General features: G+C 46.1%; 1 protein-coding gene across 1 annotated transcript in view; it reads right to left on the reverse strand.

Moving 5' to 3' along the window:
- Positions 1–16,409, reverse strand: part of LOC147109293 (kinesin-like protein KIF28) — a 107,109-nt gene that overhangs the window by 32,610 nt on the left and 58,090 nt on the right. Inside the window, exons 14-18 of the mRNA XM_086004183.1 lie at positions 15,415–15,475; positions 13,208–13,331; positions 11,148–11,295; positions 2,776–2,894; positions 1,538–1,645 (exon numbers count right to left, since the gene is read on the reverse strand). Of these exons, the coding sequence (XP_085860309.1) occupies positions 1,538–1,645; positions 2,776–2,894; positions 11,148–11,295; positions 13,208–13,331; positions 15,415–15,475 (560 nt within the window). The remainder of the gene's footprint in view (positions 1–1,537; positions 1,646–2,775; positions 2,895–11,147; positions 11,296–13,207; positions 13,332–15,414; positions 15,476–16,409) is intronic.

The following is a 16,409-nucleotide window of genomic DNA, read 5'->3' on the forward strand; positions in this document are numbered from 1 at the left end:
AATGACCACATTTATTGAATTTCATTTCACAACGTATCATGGTGGAGTGTGTCCCTATGACCTCTGCGTAGCTAATCCAGTACCTTAACCAGTTTACTAACGCACCCATATATAAATGCTGTGTAGTGGAGTGAAAGAATGTGACATCATACCCATAAGTCCTTATATGGCAAACTCCTGATCTTAGCCTTGGAGCTGTTGGGCTGAGATGAGTTGCGTTACGTTGCGTTGCTACAGGGAGGTAGGAAAATTCAATGGATGAGTCACACTGAACTTCTATACTGGCATCTGGCTCAGTCTTCTTCTTAGGCAGTCCCTCGGAACCGAGGATGACTTGCTTCCACATTAAAAATGAGTTCGCAGGTGACTGATGAGTCCAATGCGGGACCTACAGTCTCTGTCACAGGTGGGGCAGATGGTGGTTGAAGGGGCGGGTGGGTGGGGTGCTTGGGCTGACGTGCGCTCCTTCCGCTGTTTGCGCTTGGCTTCCGCTTGCTCCTGGCGAAGAGACTCGAGGTGTTCGGCGCCTTCCCGGATGCTTCTCCTCCACTTTGTGCGGTCTTGGGCCAGGGATTCCCAGGTGTCGATGGGGATGTTGCACTTTTTCAAGGAGGCTTTGAGGGTGTCCTTGAAGCGTTTCCTCTGCCCACCTGGGGCTCTCTTGCCGTGCCGGAGCTCCGAGTAGAGCGCTGGTTTTGGGAGTCTCGTATCTGGCTCAGTATGGAATTGGCAGAGGTCTGAACTGTCAGATAAGGAATTGTATGCATGCCAGGAAGACCTCCAGGCAGATGTAAAAAAAACAAATAGATGGAGTCTATGCTTACCCCTACAATGTAGTAAATTATTCAGCAGTGTTATTCTTACTGTGGGAGCAGACAGTTATAAAAATTATTTGAATAAATTTGGCATGACTCCTTTTCCTAATAACTCAGGGCCACCACTTTGAGTGGCACAGCAGCTTGCATGGTGCTATCACACCTTTGTGACTGCGCACGGGTTTTACTGCCAGTGTTAGGTGCAGGTAAAGACTCACAAGTCGGTGATTCATGAATTTGAGGTACAATTTTTTTTAACGATTAAAGGAAATACAAGTGCAGGTTTTCATTCTATGTCCTTCGAAGTATCTACTTTTTTATTTGTCCCTAGACCGTTGGAGATGCTGAAAAGACTGCATTTGTTGCCCATCCCGAGTTTCCCTGAGAAGATGGTGTTGACCTTTTACAACTATGTGGCTTGCTAGGGGGCATTAGAGTTAACCATGTAGTGTGAGACTGGAGTCATGTGAACAGACCATGCCCTGTGCTAACATACCCACATATTTTAGGTGGAATATTATGCAATAATTAGCGAACTTCAGTACATTTTAGTAAAGAATATTTCATTATTTTGATACTACTTAAGTCACACATCTGGAAAATATATTAATACAATATTCAGATTAAATTTGCATCGACATAATTCATTTAGATTTGAAATCTTATATGAACAGCGTAGAATTTAGCATTGCTTACACATAGCTGCTGCTGATGTGACTTACCTCTTTGACTAGCTTGTTTGTTACCTTTACAATAATTTCTTTTTCTAATTCCTCTCCCCTGGCATCTGTTGATGTTAAGTTTTTCACCTCAAGCTCGAAGGTAACAGCCTTTGGAAAGAAAAAAAGGCACAAGTACTATGCTAGTGCATTAAAAAAAACCTTCACGTTTCTCTGCACCATTTTAAACCCTTTTTCTCTCTCCATTTTTAGGAACTCGGTGCCACCCACTATTCCAAGGATGCAAATTGGGAAAGTTAGGTGCTCCCAGGCCTCCGCACATACATCTCTGTGATTGACCACTGAGAGCCATGCAAGATGGCATGGATTGAATTCCCTGGTGATTTTACCTCCCTCCCTTGTGGCAACTGGTTGGTCCCAGCTTGGTCTACCCTTCATTTATATAGCTCCTTTCATGACCTCAGGACATCCCAAAGCACATTACAGCCAATGAAGTACTTTTGAAGTCTTGTCATTGTTGCACAAGTTGCACACAGCAAGGTCCCACAAACAGCAATGAGATACTCTGTTTTATGTTGGTTGAGGATAACTATTGGCCAGGACACCAGGAGAACTCCCCTGGTCGAGGATCGGACCATCCCATGGGGTCAGGGATTCGACGACTCCTCCCCCTCCTCGGGATCAGAACCGCCCCCCCCGCCCCACCCCCATGACCAGTAGCAGCTGCAGGCCTGCTCCTTACCTGGGGCTGCGGCCTGCTCCTTACCTGGGGCTGCGGCCTGCTCCTTACCTGGGGCTGCGGCCTGCTCCAGAGTCTTCCCCGCCCGACTGGAAGCCAAGCCTGTCAATCAGCTGACTTCCAAGGGGGGAAACTGTCAAAAAGAAAATATGCACGCTGTGGAGTTAATGGGGAAACCCATACTTTCGGGTTTCCTGACCGAATCTCCGCCCCTCTGCTCGGAAAAACCGCCCCTGTCAATATTGGGGCCTTTATTGCAGTATTACATTTTAACATTAGAAAGTATCTTTAACAAAGGGAGAGAACATATAATTAGTATTATAGAATAACTGATACCAATAAGAGTAACATGCACAAGAATGTTACTCTTCTGTAACCTATAATTAGTTGTCACTTCCCAACCTGTAGCTTTATTGTGAGCGACAGAGCTGAGCTCCATGTTGCTCCCCAGCAGATTTCATTGCTGAGGCAGGATTACAAGGTCTTAACTACAGCCACAGGGATGTTTTCTTGAAACATCACAGGAAATGCGCAAGCGTACCTTGTTAAGTTCTTCACTTATTTGGTTCACTTGAGCCACCATAGGCATGATTGCTATGAAATCATGAAAAATTCTGGTCAAATTAGGATCCAGATTTTCTTCCGGTTTTCTACCTGCTCCTAAAAAGTACAAAGTTTGATGTCAAAAGATAAAAGCAATTGTTCAGTATCTACGTAAACTAACTACGAAAAAGAACAGGGTGGAAAATAGAGAACATGTGAGAATTTATACTCATGCCTGTAACTGAGGGAAAGAAGTGTAATTTATGTAGTATTATAACAAAGGATTTACTAACTAAATCATTCATTTGTTGTTCTGTATTTCATCTCATTTCACCTCATTACCCAGATTGGGTAGAATTCACAACAAATCAATATGCCTAATTTTTATTGCACATCTGAACCATGTTTGTTCCTTTGAAAAGCATCACTTCCTTCGACAATATCTTATAAGAGTATCATGGTTCTACATGTAATTCTACCTCCAGAAGTGAATATAAGAGCAAATTTAAATAAAATGAGGCACAAGGCAGAACTATCCTACCCATGGGCATCTAAACTATTTAGCTGGTAGCTGTGCAGTAAATGTACTCAGCCACTCAGATTTATGCATAGCATTTTCCGCTTTTTCACTCAATAATTTATTTTTGATGGCATGTCACATTTTTAATCATTGTTTTAAATCAGAATTTAGCTCTGTTACCCCAAAAAGTTACTATGCAGTAAAACCACCATTATAATATTGTGTAAAATGATTTAGTGACTTAAAGCAATCCGGAAATCAAAGTTTACAAGAGCAAGTAGTGCAAATGATTATGGTGGAGGTCCTGAGGAGGTGGAGCTCGGTCTTATGGCCCAGCATGATTCTATTGAGCCATGTGGACCAGGAAGGTTCCAAGTTTAATCCCCCAGTCTGTAGCCAGTTAGCTGATCTTGGGGCACTATTATCCCCAGACTAGGGAGAGGAAGAAATGGACAGTATTCCCACTCCGGATCACTACCCAGTGACCCCAATTTGCATATTAAAAGGGCCTACTGCTGGGAAGTTGACTTTGGTCAACTAGCAGTAGGCCTTGTTAAAATAGCAGCAGCTGGAGCATTGACATTAACGGGGCGATAAGCCTCCTGACCCCATATTAATGCCATTACCCTTCATTGATGATGGTTTGGTCATATTAAACTTAACCCCCTATGATCTACATAGGACCCCGATCGCCATTTTAGGACAGAATTGAGCGGAGCCTCTGCCATGTACTCTCTAACCAGTTCCACTGGTGTTACAGCAGAAGATGCCCCCAAAAAAGTAAGGTTTCAATAATTTTGGGGGGCCAGGAGAAGCAGGTGTTCTCCTCCAGGCTCCACAAACATAATCTGGCCTGCTGCCACTCCAGTCTCCCCCCCTCCCCCACCCCTCTACGATTGTAGCCCTTCCCCTAGGACTTACCTTGTTGCTGGCTCGAATCCAGCAAGCTGGATTGGGATGCCCGTTTGACACCCGTAGCTTGTTCTATTTAAATGAGGCCCGTGCCACAAAATGGCTCTGGGCTCTTCACTCCCGGCATTCGGGGATTCGGGGGGGGTGGAGATGGGAGGGGCATTCCAGCCGCCCAAAAGTTAAAATGAGCAGCGCTATTGTGGATAGAAGCACTTTGACTCTGTGCTGGGATTAACATGACCATGTGATGATTGTCCTGAGTCGTCACAGATCTTTATTCAGCCTTTGACAAAAAAATCTAAGAAGAAAATTTATAAAGTTACAACTTTTTAGATCACATTTTTGCTATAGTAGCAACATATTAGCAGAAACAGGTTAATCAAGGATAATATGAAAGCAGTGACAGTCCGTTCATAAATGCTTGGTAATATAATGACAGACAGTAAAGGAAAGACTATTTTGGAGGTACAGCTTGGGCTCGATTTTGCCATTGGTGGCGGGTTGGGTGCGGGTCAGGCGGTCAGCGGGTCCCGATCCCGCCTCCGCTGTCGGGTGGGAAAAAATTGCGATTTTGCCATAATTGGGCAATTGATTCCCAGTGTGTGCGCACCCCTGGCCCAATTAGTTTTTTGGGCTTGAAACTCGAATCTGATGATGTCATTTCTCCAGCTGCATTTAAGGGCTCCAAACAGCCTTGGTTCATTTTCAGCCTATACACTTGTGTTTGCTTCTGTTCATAATAGTGTTTGGAGCTCGTGGAATGTCGACTTCAAGGCCCAGGGCCTCACCACGCTTTAATGATGACTCACTCCATGCTCTGGTGGAGGGAGCCAGAGCACAAAAGGAGGTGCTGTTTCCTTCATCTGGGAGGAAAAAACCTCCCCACCAGACCAAAGCTGTGTGGCTGCAAGTTGCCCAGGAGGTCAGTTCCAGATTGATGTGCAGCAGAACCTGGCTGCAGTGCTGAAAAAGGTTCAATGACCTTGTTTGAACAGGCAAAGTGAATATAGCATCACCTTTACCCTCATTCTGCTCCCCATCTCCTCTCATCACCAGCACTCTGCATTGTCAACCTATTCCTACACATCCCACTTTACCCTTACATCCCTTGCACCATTAACCATTCCCTCTCTATGTGCACAATCACTTAACTATTCGACTATGCTGCCCTCACACTCCCTATCACTGTTATGCTATGGCAACAACTAACAACACACAGGGAGGGCCCTTAGTATTGGGACCTCACTCCATCTTTGTGTCCTTCTAAGCATCTATGCTATGGATTATCTACACTCACACCATCATTCTCATTCAAACTCCACTTGTGTCCCTCATTGCAGGAAAAGAGAGCCCACAATAAGAGGGAAAGGGCGAAGACCGGAGGAGGGCCACCCTCAATAGCCCATCTTACCAGCGCAGAGGAGTCGGCCCTCGAGATCGTGGGAGTTGAGGAGGATGTGGAAGTGGGGGACGGACAGATGGGCACATCAGAGCAAGCTGGTGACAGAATAGTTTGGCATCTCTCTCATTGACATTGCATGAGTGATTGATATAGCATCTGATGTTCATACAGATTGAGTTATGATCACCTGCACAAGTCAATGTGCCTGCTACGTTAATATCACATGTCTAACTCATGCCTTTACTCCCCCACAGGACCATCGAGAACCCCCGTCCCCATTGCCCAGGAGGAACAGCCTGAGCCTCAAGACTCTTCAGAGGAAGCTGCAACCTTTGAGGGTGCAGCGTCAGCAGAATTAAGCGCACCCAGCACCAGCACTGACACTCACACCTTGGTGGGACCTTCACGAGATAGAGTAGTGTTGTCACCTGGTATATCACAGCTCACAAGTGAGCATCAGCAGATGGTGGAGACAGGGACAGCAGTGGAGAGTCCTCGTCGGAGGGCGCAGGACTCTGCCAGCTCGGCTCAGCTGCATGTTGACCCTGTGCCTCCGGGTCCATCCAGAAGGAGAGCGGTACTGGAATTCTAGGAACAGGTGCAGGAGTCTCCGGCAGGTTTTGTCTCCAGGGTCGCTGCGAATGTGGAGCAAATGGAGGAGTCCATTGCGAACATGAGCAGAGCCTTTGTGGAGGCATTGGCGCATGAACGCATCACCGCGGAAAGGATGGCAATCTCCGTGGAAAGGATGGCTACCTCCGTGGAAAGGGTGGCTACGGTAGAGGAGAGGATGGCTACGGCCATGGAGGAGCTAAGTCGCCAGGGTTTTGAAAACATGGTGAATGTTCAGAATAAACTGACATCTCTGGGTGAGCGATGGACAGCTATTGATCAGAGAAACCAGACCTTCACGGAAGTCCCCAGGAATAGGACTTCCAGTGCAGAAATGGGTCCTCCTGGCCCCCCGGAAGTGCAGCAAGGTGCTGTCAAGCCACTTGCTAGCTCTGAAGTGGGGCTGACCCATGAGAGGGATGTTTGTGGCAGAGAACAAGGAAGTGGGGGCTCCTCTCCAAGTGCTCACACTCCCATGCCAATGCGGAGCCTGCGGTCAGAGCCCTACCAGAGTCCTCACCCAACTGAGATGGGTGTCTCAGTCCCTGCACAGCCGTAGGAGGAGCAGCCTGTTGGTGAGCCCTCACAGGCTCGCAACCCCAGAGGATGCGCGCCAAAGGTGTCGAAGCAGGAGCAGCACGAGAGTGAGCAAAGGGCCTCCACATCTGCTGAAGCCACAGGGGAAGCACCACGTAGGAGCATGCATAAGAGGAAGATAAAGCACAAGTAGTCACAAGGGTAGTCACTTGGGTGTTCTGTTGTGTTTAGTTGTTAATTGCCATCCTTTAGTCAATGCATTAAAATGAAGTGATGGCAAACTGTTGAAGCTCAGGGTGAATTGTATTTGTCATGATGGTTGTCAGAGTGATAGGAAGCCACAGGTTCTTGTCCATTGTAGGATTTTGCAATAATTTCAAAATTTTCTACAGTTCCGAAGATTGATTTTTGATTAAAGAATACCTGGGTAGAATATACCTTTAAAAATCCAGGGATCAAAATGGCCGTCAGACCTCGTGGCAGAAGACAAAAGGACAGTCTCTCTTCAAAGCACAGGCTGACAAAAGAGGACTGAAAGGCAGCCTGTGTGTGTCTGTGAAAAGGGATAATCAAAGATGGCTGTTCGACCTCGTGGCAAAAGTGCATATGAAAAGGGAAAATCAAAGATGGCTGACAAAGGATTTAGAAAAACCCCAGCCCTGAAGCAATGGAGTAGTTAAACTGTCAATCAAAGGCAGTTCAGGGAGTTTCCCTCCCTGCAGGACAATCGATGTTTGTTTACACTAAACTGCTACAATGTTGAACCACTTGAGACTGCCAATCAATTGCGGTTGGGTGTGACCACAGGACAATCAGTTTGTTTACACTAACATCCAAGGGCTGGTTACTTAAGGAAATAGACATGGTTTTTCAAACTGAGACAGTTTCATTCAACACACCACAATGAATGGGAATACATTCAAAAACCCATCACAATGAATGGGAATACATTCAAAAACCCATCACCAGGAAATGGGTAATTCATCCAAAACCCATCACAGTTAATGGGGACATCGGATCCCTTTTGTTTAGCCCAGATGCATCCGGATTTGGGCGGGAAGATTTCGGCTCCAAATGGGGTATAAGATAGCTTCTCAGGAAGCCTCTCTCTGCCTCTGCAGCCTCGCCTCTGTGCCCTCTACAACACAGGAGCCCGCCCAAGGGAGTGGAATACCAACAGTTACTTTTAAACACTGGGGTATCTCTATCTTCAGGGTGGTGAAGAATCTAAGACCGCAAGGGCACGGAGCAGGCGTTTCATTGGTGAGCATACCTTTTCTGGCCCATTACAAGGCAACTTAGAATAGGTATTAAGGGGTGGGAATTAAGGGGAATCTTGTTAAAACTGTAATTTTAGTCAATTTTCCCTCATTGCATCCGTTTTCTCCTCCCCTATTGAAGTAACAGTGTTGCACTAAGCAGAAAAGTGCTGTAGTGAACACTAAGTAACTGTATTAAAAGTGCTGTATTTAAGTGAAAGCCACTAAGCAAAAGGTGCTGTAGTGAGCAAAGTGTACTGTATTAAAAGTGTGTTGCACTAGTTAAAGGTGCTGTATTTAAGTAAAAGCCACTAAGCAAAAGGTACTGTAGTGAGCAAGGTGCACTGTATTAAAGGTGCTGTATTTAAGTAACAATGTTGTACTAAGAAGTATAGTGCTGTATTTCAGCATAGGTGTGCTGTATTGTTTATTTTCAATTCGTTTCTTTTTGTTTCAATAAATACTGGTCTGTTTTGCACCCAACCATGAGTCACGTTTTCTGTCTACATTGCTACCGAATAAGTTCGGCGGTCAGAACCAGGAATAGGGGAGCGCTTCAAACCGCACGGGAGTCCCTGGAGCAGCTCAGAGACCTCTGGCTGGCCAGAGACAATAACCCCAACCCCGCTGTTAATTCCTACACCATTGTCTATGGTGTGGTAAGAAGGTGCCAGGCACATGTCTTTGAATGGGCAACTTAAGCAAATATAGCCAAAATGAGTTCATCCCTTGCATCCCGGGCAGCAATGTGCTCGCGTACTGCTGCAGCTGGTTGATGCGCATCCGCAAGGTCTTCGTTCTCGTTCGCCTCCTCCTCATCATCCTCCTCCTCATCTGAGGAGGCTATGCGCTGAGCCACTTGTTCCTCAGGCAGCTACAAGCCACGATGCTGTGCGATGTTGTGCAGTGTACAGCAGACCATGACAATTCTGGAGAATCTGGCTGCTGAGTACTGCAGGGCTCCACCTAATCTGTCAAGGCATCTGAATCGCATCTTCAGCAAGCCGATGGTTTGCTCGATGATGGATCTGGTCAAAATGTGTCTGGAGTTGTAGCGCTCCTCAGCTTCATTGGATGACCTCCTGAACGATGTCATTAGCCACATCTTCAGGGGATAGCCCTTGTCTCCAAATAGCCACCCGGAAAGTTGGTTTGGCGCATTGATGAGCGGAGGCACACTAGACTGCCGCAGCATGAACGAGTCATGACAACTGCCAGGGTACTTGGCGCAAACATGCAAAATGTCCTTGTGGTTACACACCAGCTGCACGTTGAGGGAGTGGAAGCACTTGTGGTTGACAAAAAGAGCTGGGTTGTGATGGGGTGCCTTAAGGGCCACATGTGTGCAGTCTACGATGCCCTGCACCCTTGGCAAGCCTGCCTTATTTGCAAAGCTAACCGCACGCGCGGTTATACTTGCTTTATCCGTGGAGAAGTGGATGTAATTGTGCGCCTTTGCAAAGAGGGCATTGGTAACCTGCATGATGCAAGTGTTTGCGGCCAACTGGGAGATGCCGCTTCTGTCTGCTGATGAGCCCTGGAAGAAGCCTAAAGCAAAAAAATTCAGTGTGGCGGTGACTTTGACAGCCACTGGTAAGGGCTGTCCACCCATTCTTCTGGGCTCCAGGTTTTGCTGCAGCATTGCACAGATGTCGCCGACTACCTCTCTCAGCCTCCTTTGGCACTGCTGCTCACTCATGTTGAGGAAGCTCAACCTCATCCTGTAAACCCTGTTTTGGGGGTATCTCCTGCGGCGACCTGCTTCCCTGCGCTGGCGCCTTCTGCCCTGTGCAGCTTCAGGTGGGTGAGCAGCAGGTTGGCGCTCCTGTTGCTCCTGCTGTTGGTGCTGCTGTTGTTCCGGGTTCTGCTGCTGCCGCAGCTGGTCTTCGTCCAAATCTGAGGTCCAGGATGAAAGGAAATAAATGGTTCCCATGCTGCTGGTAGATATCTCAGTTGAGGAAGCGTTGAGTCAATGTGGGGAGAGAGTTTTCCCAGGAGGTCACAGTGGAGATGGATCTCTGCTTCACCACATCCAAAATCAGTGGACCTGCAAAAAGTTCTCAAAGACCTGAAAAAACAAAAGTTCTGCCACCTGCAACTGATCCTTGTTGAAAGCTCTGTTTTTATGGTGGAGCTGCAGCTGTTAGGAAGCCAGCCACTTGTGAACCCGACAGGATTAGCAGGCATGTTTCAGGAGAGACGTGCAGCATGCTGGAAATGTGACAACATTTGAAAGGCCTCTCAAAATGGGATTATAGAGGTAGGTAAGTGATAGTTAAGGGCCTAACCTGCCGCCTGGAGGCGCAACCGAAATGGACTCTGCAAGCCCATCTCTGGCAAAGTTGCACGGAGGCGTGTTGACGGCGGGATCAGAACCTGCCGTTATTTTTTCAAATTTTCCCAACAGTCCCGCCTCCAAACCTGCCCCCTCAGGGTTGGCAAAATCCAGCCCCTTGTATCTAATTGTTCCCCTCCCCCACTCCATTCACTTTGCTTAATCTCTCTCTGTCATGGCTGCTTACCTCCACGAATACATGTTGCAGCTGGAAAGGCAAGTGCACGGGCCGTGGAATCTTCCAAGATAGCTGACACTAGTCTGTTCCGCGACTCATCTGACAGGAAGTGCACTTACTGAGAGACGGGCCAGTCAGCGGTGTCGGGGCAATCTTCCCTAGTTGGCAGATTCAAGTGTCAGCCACCATTTGCATTGGCGCCTGTAACCACAGACCGTGAAGTGGAAGCTTGTAATCTTTCCGCAATTTATAGTGACATCAGAAGTCGGCACCTGCGTTCTTCCACAGATAGCACTTGCCATTTCAATCGCTCACCTGCAGTAGTCAGACACCTCACTTGATAAATAACTAGATGCTGCTTGAAGATACTTTTGGATGAATCTTATGTAAAGAAATAAGGAAGCTAAGATGGAAATAAAGAACTGGATTTTTTTGACTGCGATAAAACAAATGAACCTGTAGATTGTTATTATTTTTGGTTTTGCTTGTCATGATGAAGAACAGGATTGTACAGATGTAATTGTAACTTTTGCTTCTGCCCTTAAGCACTAGCAAAATATGTACATATATATATGGAAAATGTTAATTCACTGTTAGACTTAAAATGGAACATACCTAGATTCACCTGTCCAAATCCTTCGATAGATGCCAGTTCAGAAGCAAAAAATTCATAATTGTATTTATGTATTTTATCTTTGGCACTTCGTTCATGTGGGAAACCCACATACAAGTAGAATGAACTGGATCCGATTATAACTCTGTCCTGCCAAGGGAGAAAACAGTTGTCACTGTCATAAGTAACTGTACACCCATAGCACAGTGTAGGACTTTGCGATCTTCATGAAATTTATTTCCGATTTATTGTGTAACTATATATTTTTTAAATATCAAGCATGATACACTCTGTATATTTGAAAATTTAGAAATCTTTCATAAAGTGTTAGCTCAGCATTCCATGTCTGTGAGATTAGTAAAAAGTTATTATAAAATAATTCAATGAAGATTGAAGCTAAAATTTTAGGTGACTTTATTTTGATGAATGGTTGCCAATTTTATCTGAGCTTTGAATTGACCAAGTACCATTCAGCATTCTTACAATTACAGTTAATGCCAGTCATCACTGTAACTGTGTCTAGTCTAGTGTTGAAGTGCCCAAGACTGCACAAGCAACATGTCCCGCTGTGGCTCAGTGGGTAGCACTCTGAGTCAGAAGGTTGTGGATTCAAGTCCCACTCCAGCGACTTGAGCACAATAACCTAGGCTGACACTCCAGTGCAATACTGAGGGAATGCTGCACTGTTGGAGGTGCCGTCTTTCAGATGCGATGTTAAATCAAGGATGTAACCATGTTACGTCTGCTCCGTTAGGTGGATGAAAAAGATCCCATGGCACTATTTCAAATAAAAGTAGGGGAGTTATCCCCAGTGTTCTGGCCAACATTTATCCCTCAATCAACATCACAAAAACAGATTATCTGGTCATTATCACATTGCTGTTTGTGGGAGCTTGCTGTGTGTAAATTGGCTGCTGCATTTCCTACGTTACAATAGTGACTACACTTCAAAAAGTACTTCACTGACTGTAAAGAGCTTTGGGATGTCGTGAAAGGCGCTATATAAATATAAAGGCCGCAATTTTGTCATTGGATGCGGGTTGGGAGCGGGTCAGCTGGTTTCTGGGTTCCAGTCCCGCCCCCAACTGCATCCGGCCCACGGACGTGATTTTACATTGATTGACTTTGTTAAGCCCGCTCTGCGGGCTTGCCGGTCAATTAAGAGGAAGCCAGTCAGATGACGTCATTTGATGACGTGTCACCTGCCAGTTTTCTTAAAGGGACCATGCATAATTTTTCTTTGACAGCTGATTTCTCAGTGTTTGACAGCAGAGGTGCTGCAAACACTGACAAGCACTGTAAAAAGGTGAGCTCTTGCACCCAGGCTCTTCAATGTCTCCCTCCATAGGCTAGAGCAGATGGCAGCTGCAGGTGAGGTTACAGAAGCGATCTGTCACTGGTGAGAGAGGTTCTCCCAATGAGGTGGCACTGGACATGGATTTCAAAACTTGTTACCTACAGAAAAGTGTAAATGCATTAAAAATGATTTCCCCAACATTTTCTTACCTCTGAAACTCAGCAGTGCACCATTGGATCCTTCACACCACTTCTGCAGCTGTCATCAATGCAGAAACATTACAGCAGACTCACAACATGCCACACTTGCCTGGCGTGGCGTCCGGATGCCGGGAACCCCGAGGCAAAAGCGGCAAAATTGAAAAATAGTCTGTTAACTACTATCAACTACCTGTTAACAGACAGGTAAGTGGCTTTAATCCTCTTCCCACCACTAGGTGTCAGGTCCATGTGCAAATCAGGGACCCGACACTTGGGAAAATTGTTTGGAGGAGGCTTGACAGTGGGATCGGAACCTGCCATCAATCAAAACGATTTTAACCCTTGATCCGCCTCCAAACCCACCCTCAGTGCCGATAAAATCGCGGCCAAAATCTTTCTTTATTGCAGCACAAAGCTCCCGGCCCACCAAAGTTGCAGATAGACATGGTAAAAATCAGCTTTGTCTCAACTTTACCTTATGTAGTAAAGTTATGTCAGTAAAGTTGTACAAATACATATTACAGATGTAAATTCATGCAAGTGGACATATGCTCGTTATGCTTACCAGATGCCGCAGCTGATATTTTGTTAGAAGAGGTACTCCATTGGCTATAACCCTGGCCTTGCTTAGGGGCTCAAGTACCACTTTGTGGTCACAAGCAGTAAGCACTGCATGCTTATCCAGAATCCTACAAGTGCAAAGTATGAAGTGTAACGCAAACCCAATCTGAGCTCAGCACACTTCAAATGTCTAATTTTAATACTGTTTACTACATTAAATCATAGAATCATAGAATGGTTACAGCACAGAAGGAAGCCATTCGCCCGTCGAGCCCGTGCCACTGTCTGCAAGAGCACTTCAGCTAGTCCCACTCACCTGCCCTTTCCCCATAGCCCTGCAAATTCTTTCCTTCAGGTATTTATCCAATTCCCTTTTGAAAGCCACGATTGAATCTGCCTCCACCACCCTTTCAGGCAGTGCATTCCAGATCTTAGCCACTCGCTGCGTTAAAAAGTTTTTCCTCATGTCGCCTTTGGTCGCCTTCTGCTAATCACCTTAAATTTGTGTCCTTTGCTTCTTGACCCTTCTGCCAATGGGAACAGTTTCTCTCCATCTACTTTGTCTAGATCCCTCATGATTTTGAACACCTCTATCAGATCTCTGCCCTAAGGAGAACAACCCCAGCCTTTCCAGTCTATCCAAGTAACTGAAGTCCCTTATCCCTAGAACCATTCTTGTAAATCTTTTCTGCACCCTCTCTAAGACCTTCACATCCTTCCTAAAGTGCGGTGCCCAGAATTGGATACAATACTCCAGTTGAGGCCCAACCAGTGTTTTATAAAGGTTCATCATAACTTCTTTGCTTTTGTACTCTATGGGCTCGAATTTCCAAGCCCAGTGGAGGCGGGTTTGGAGGCGGGAGTGGGGGGAAAATTGCAGAATCGGGGGGCACGAACCCTTCCCGCCCCCAACCCGCCTTCATGCCCGTTTCCCAGGAGGTGGGTACCTGACCTGTGCTGGGAGCCGCCTCCCCAAGGCGGGAAGGGGATTAGTGCCAATTAACTGCCTGTTAACAGGTAGTTAACAGGCAGTTTTTGGCCTAATCCCTATTTTTAGCCCTGACGTGTGGGCTGCCCGACAGCTCCAAACCATGACAAGTTAGCGAGGCGGACCGTCGGACTGAAGGGCTTGGAGGGTTCGAGATGTCCGGTGTTCAGGTGAGTGATGGGTGCATGAGTGCAGAGGTAAGTGTGTTTGGTGTGTGTAAAGTGTTTAAATAAGTTTTACTTACCTTTACTTACTAATGCAGGCTTCCTTCCTTCAGGTCTCGGGAGTCCCTCATCGCACCGGCACAGAAAGCAGAATGGCCGCGAGCTATCAAAAGTTGCAGCATTCTGCTTTCTGTTTTGGAGAGATTTCTAACTGAGTCTGTGGAGAAGGACTCAAGTTAGAAGTCAGATTGTCAGTGTTTGACAGCTTCACAGAGCTGTCAAACGCTGATATTTCATCTGTCAAAAGCTCTTGACAGATGAAATGTCAATCCCTGATGTCACCTGTAACCGGGTATCCCTTAATTGGCCTGCTGAGCCCACTAGGTGGGCTCAACAAGGTCAATCAAGGGAAAATCGTGTGGGTTGGCCACAAATCGATGGAGGCGGGACTACAACCCCAAAATTGGGAGCCCCACCTCCATCACATCCCTATTGACAAAATCCAGCCCTATGCCTCTATTTATGAAGCCCAGGATCCCATATGCTTTTTTAACCACTTTCTCAACCTGCCCTACCACCTTCAACGATTTGTGCACATATACCCCCAGGTCTCTCTGTTTCTGTACCGCCTTCAGAATTGTACCCTTTGGTACATATTTCCTCTCCTCATTCTTCCTCCCAAAATGTATCACTCCACACTTTTCACACTCGGGAAACGGCCTGGGCTCACACACTCGGCATCATCTTCCCCCTTCCCAGGACCTACCTTCAGTTGCCACTAGCAGCCCAGCCGGCCGACATTCCTGTGGTCCAAAACAGGCGAGCCACCTCCGGACACCAATTTGGCTTCCACAGCTTGTCATTCAGATTCAAATGAGGTGCGGCCTTCAAAATGGAGGCTGCTTCTTCACCGGCAGAACAGACGGATGGCCAGTACGCTCCGCAAGTTAAAATCTAACCATCAGAGTCTTTCAATAGACTTTTGAACTGTTCCAAACTTCAATTATCCTTGTTACACGTGAGCAACGGAAGATAATTCAATCCCTAGTTTTCACTTACCCCAGTCCTTTCAAAACAATGTCCTGCTCCAAACCAGTGGTTCGTCCAATTGCAGAAATGCCTGAAATATTAAAATAAATTTCTGGTTTCACCATTCAGTAGTTGTAATTATAGAACACTGGATCATTCTAGGTTCCTGCTTGGCGCACAGCAGAAGTCAGTTTATTCATTTGCAAATGAGTGTTGGGACTTCAGTCAGCGATATCAGCCACAGGGAATACATGCAGAAATCTTCCTGAATACTGAGTACTGTATAAGGTTAAATTAAATGCAATTCTGTTCTCTTTCTTTTAACTCTTTCAAGCATGAATTAGTCGTGAGTGTTTCAAAACAGCACTAAATACTTCAGCACTCAAATGAAACAGATCAGGTCCTTTCACACTGTAACAAGCTTGTTTTTTGTCACGGCAGCAATACAATATAAATGCATAAGAAGATTAAAAGGCTTGAAAACTGATCAGTGAAGATTCACCAGACTGATACCTGGGATGGCAGGAATGACATATGAGGAGAGATTGGGTCGATTGGGCTTATACTCGCTGGAGTTTAGAAGAATGAGAGGGGATCTCATTGAAACTTATAAAATTCTAACAGGACTAGACAGACTAGATGCAGGAAGGATGTTCCCGATGGCGGGGGAGTCCAGAACCAGGGGTCACAGTCTAAGGATAAGGGGTAAGCCATTTAGGACAGAGATGAGGAGGAATTTCTTCACCCAGATATTGGTGAACCTGTGGAATTCTCTACCACAGAAGGCAGTGGAGGCCAATTCATTAAATATATTCAAGAAGGAGTTAGATATATTTCTTAAGGCTAAAGGGATCAAGGGATATGGGGAGAAGGCAAGGACAGGGTACTGAGTTTGAATGATCAGCCATGATCTCATTGAATGGCAGAGCAGGCTCGAGGGGCTGAATGGCCTACTCCTGCTCCTATCTTCTATGTTTCTATGTTTCTATGTTACTCTTGCACCATTAGTCCTACATAACAGAGAC

Source organism: Somniosus microcephalus, chromosome 12 (assembly GCF_052327205.1).
Source record: "Somniosus microcephalus isolate GS21.2 chromosome 12, FLI_Smic_1.0, whole genome shotgun sequence".
In the NCBI taxonomy this organism is placed as follows: domain Eukaryota; kingdom Metazoa; phylum Chordata; class Chondrichthyes; order Squaliformes; family Somniosidae; genus Somniosus; species Somniosus microcephalus.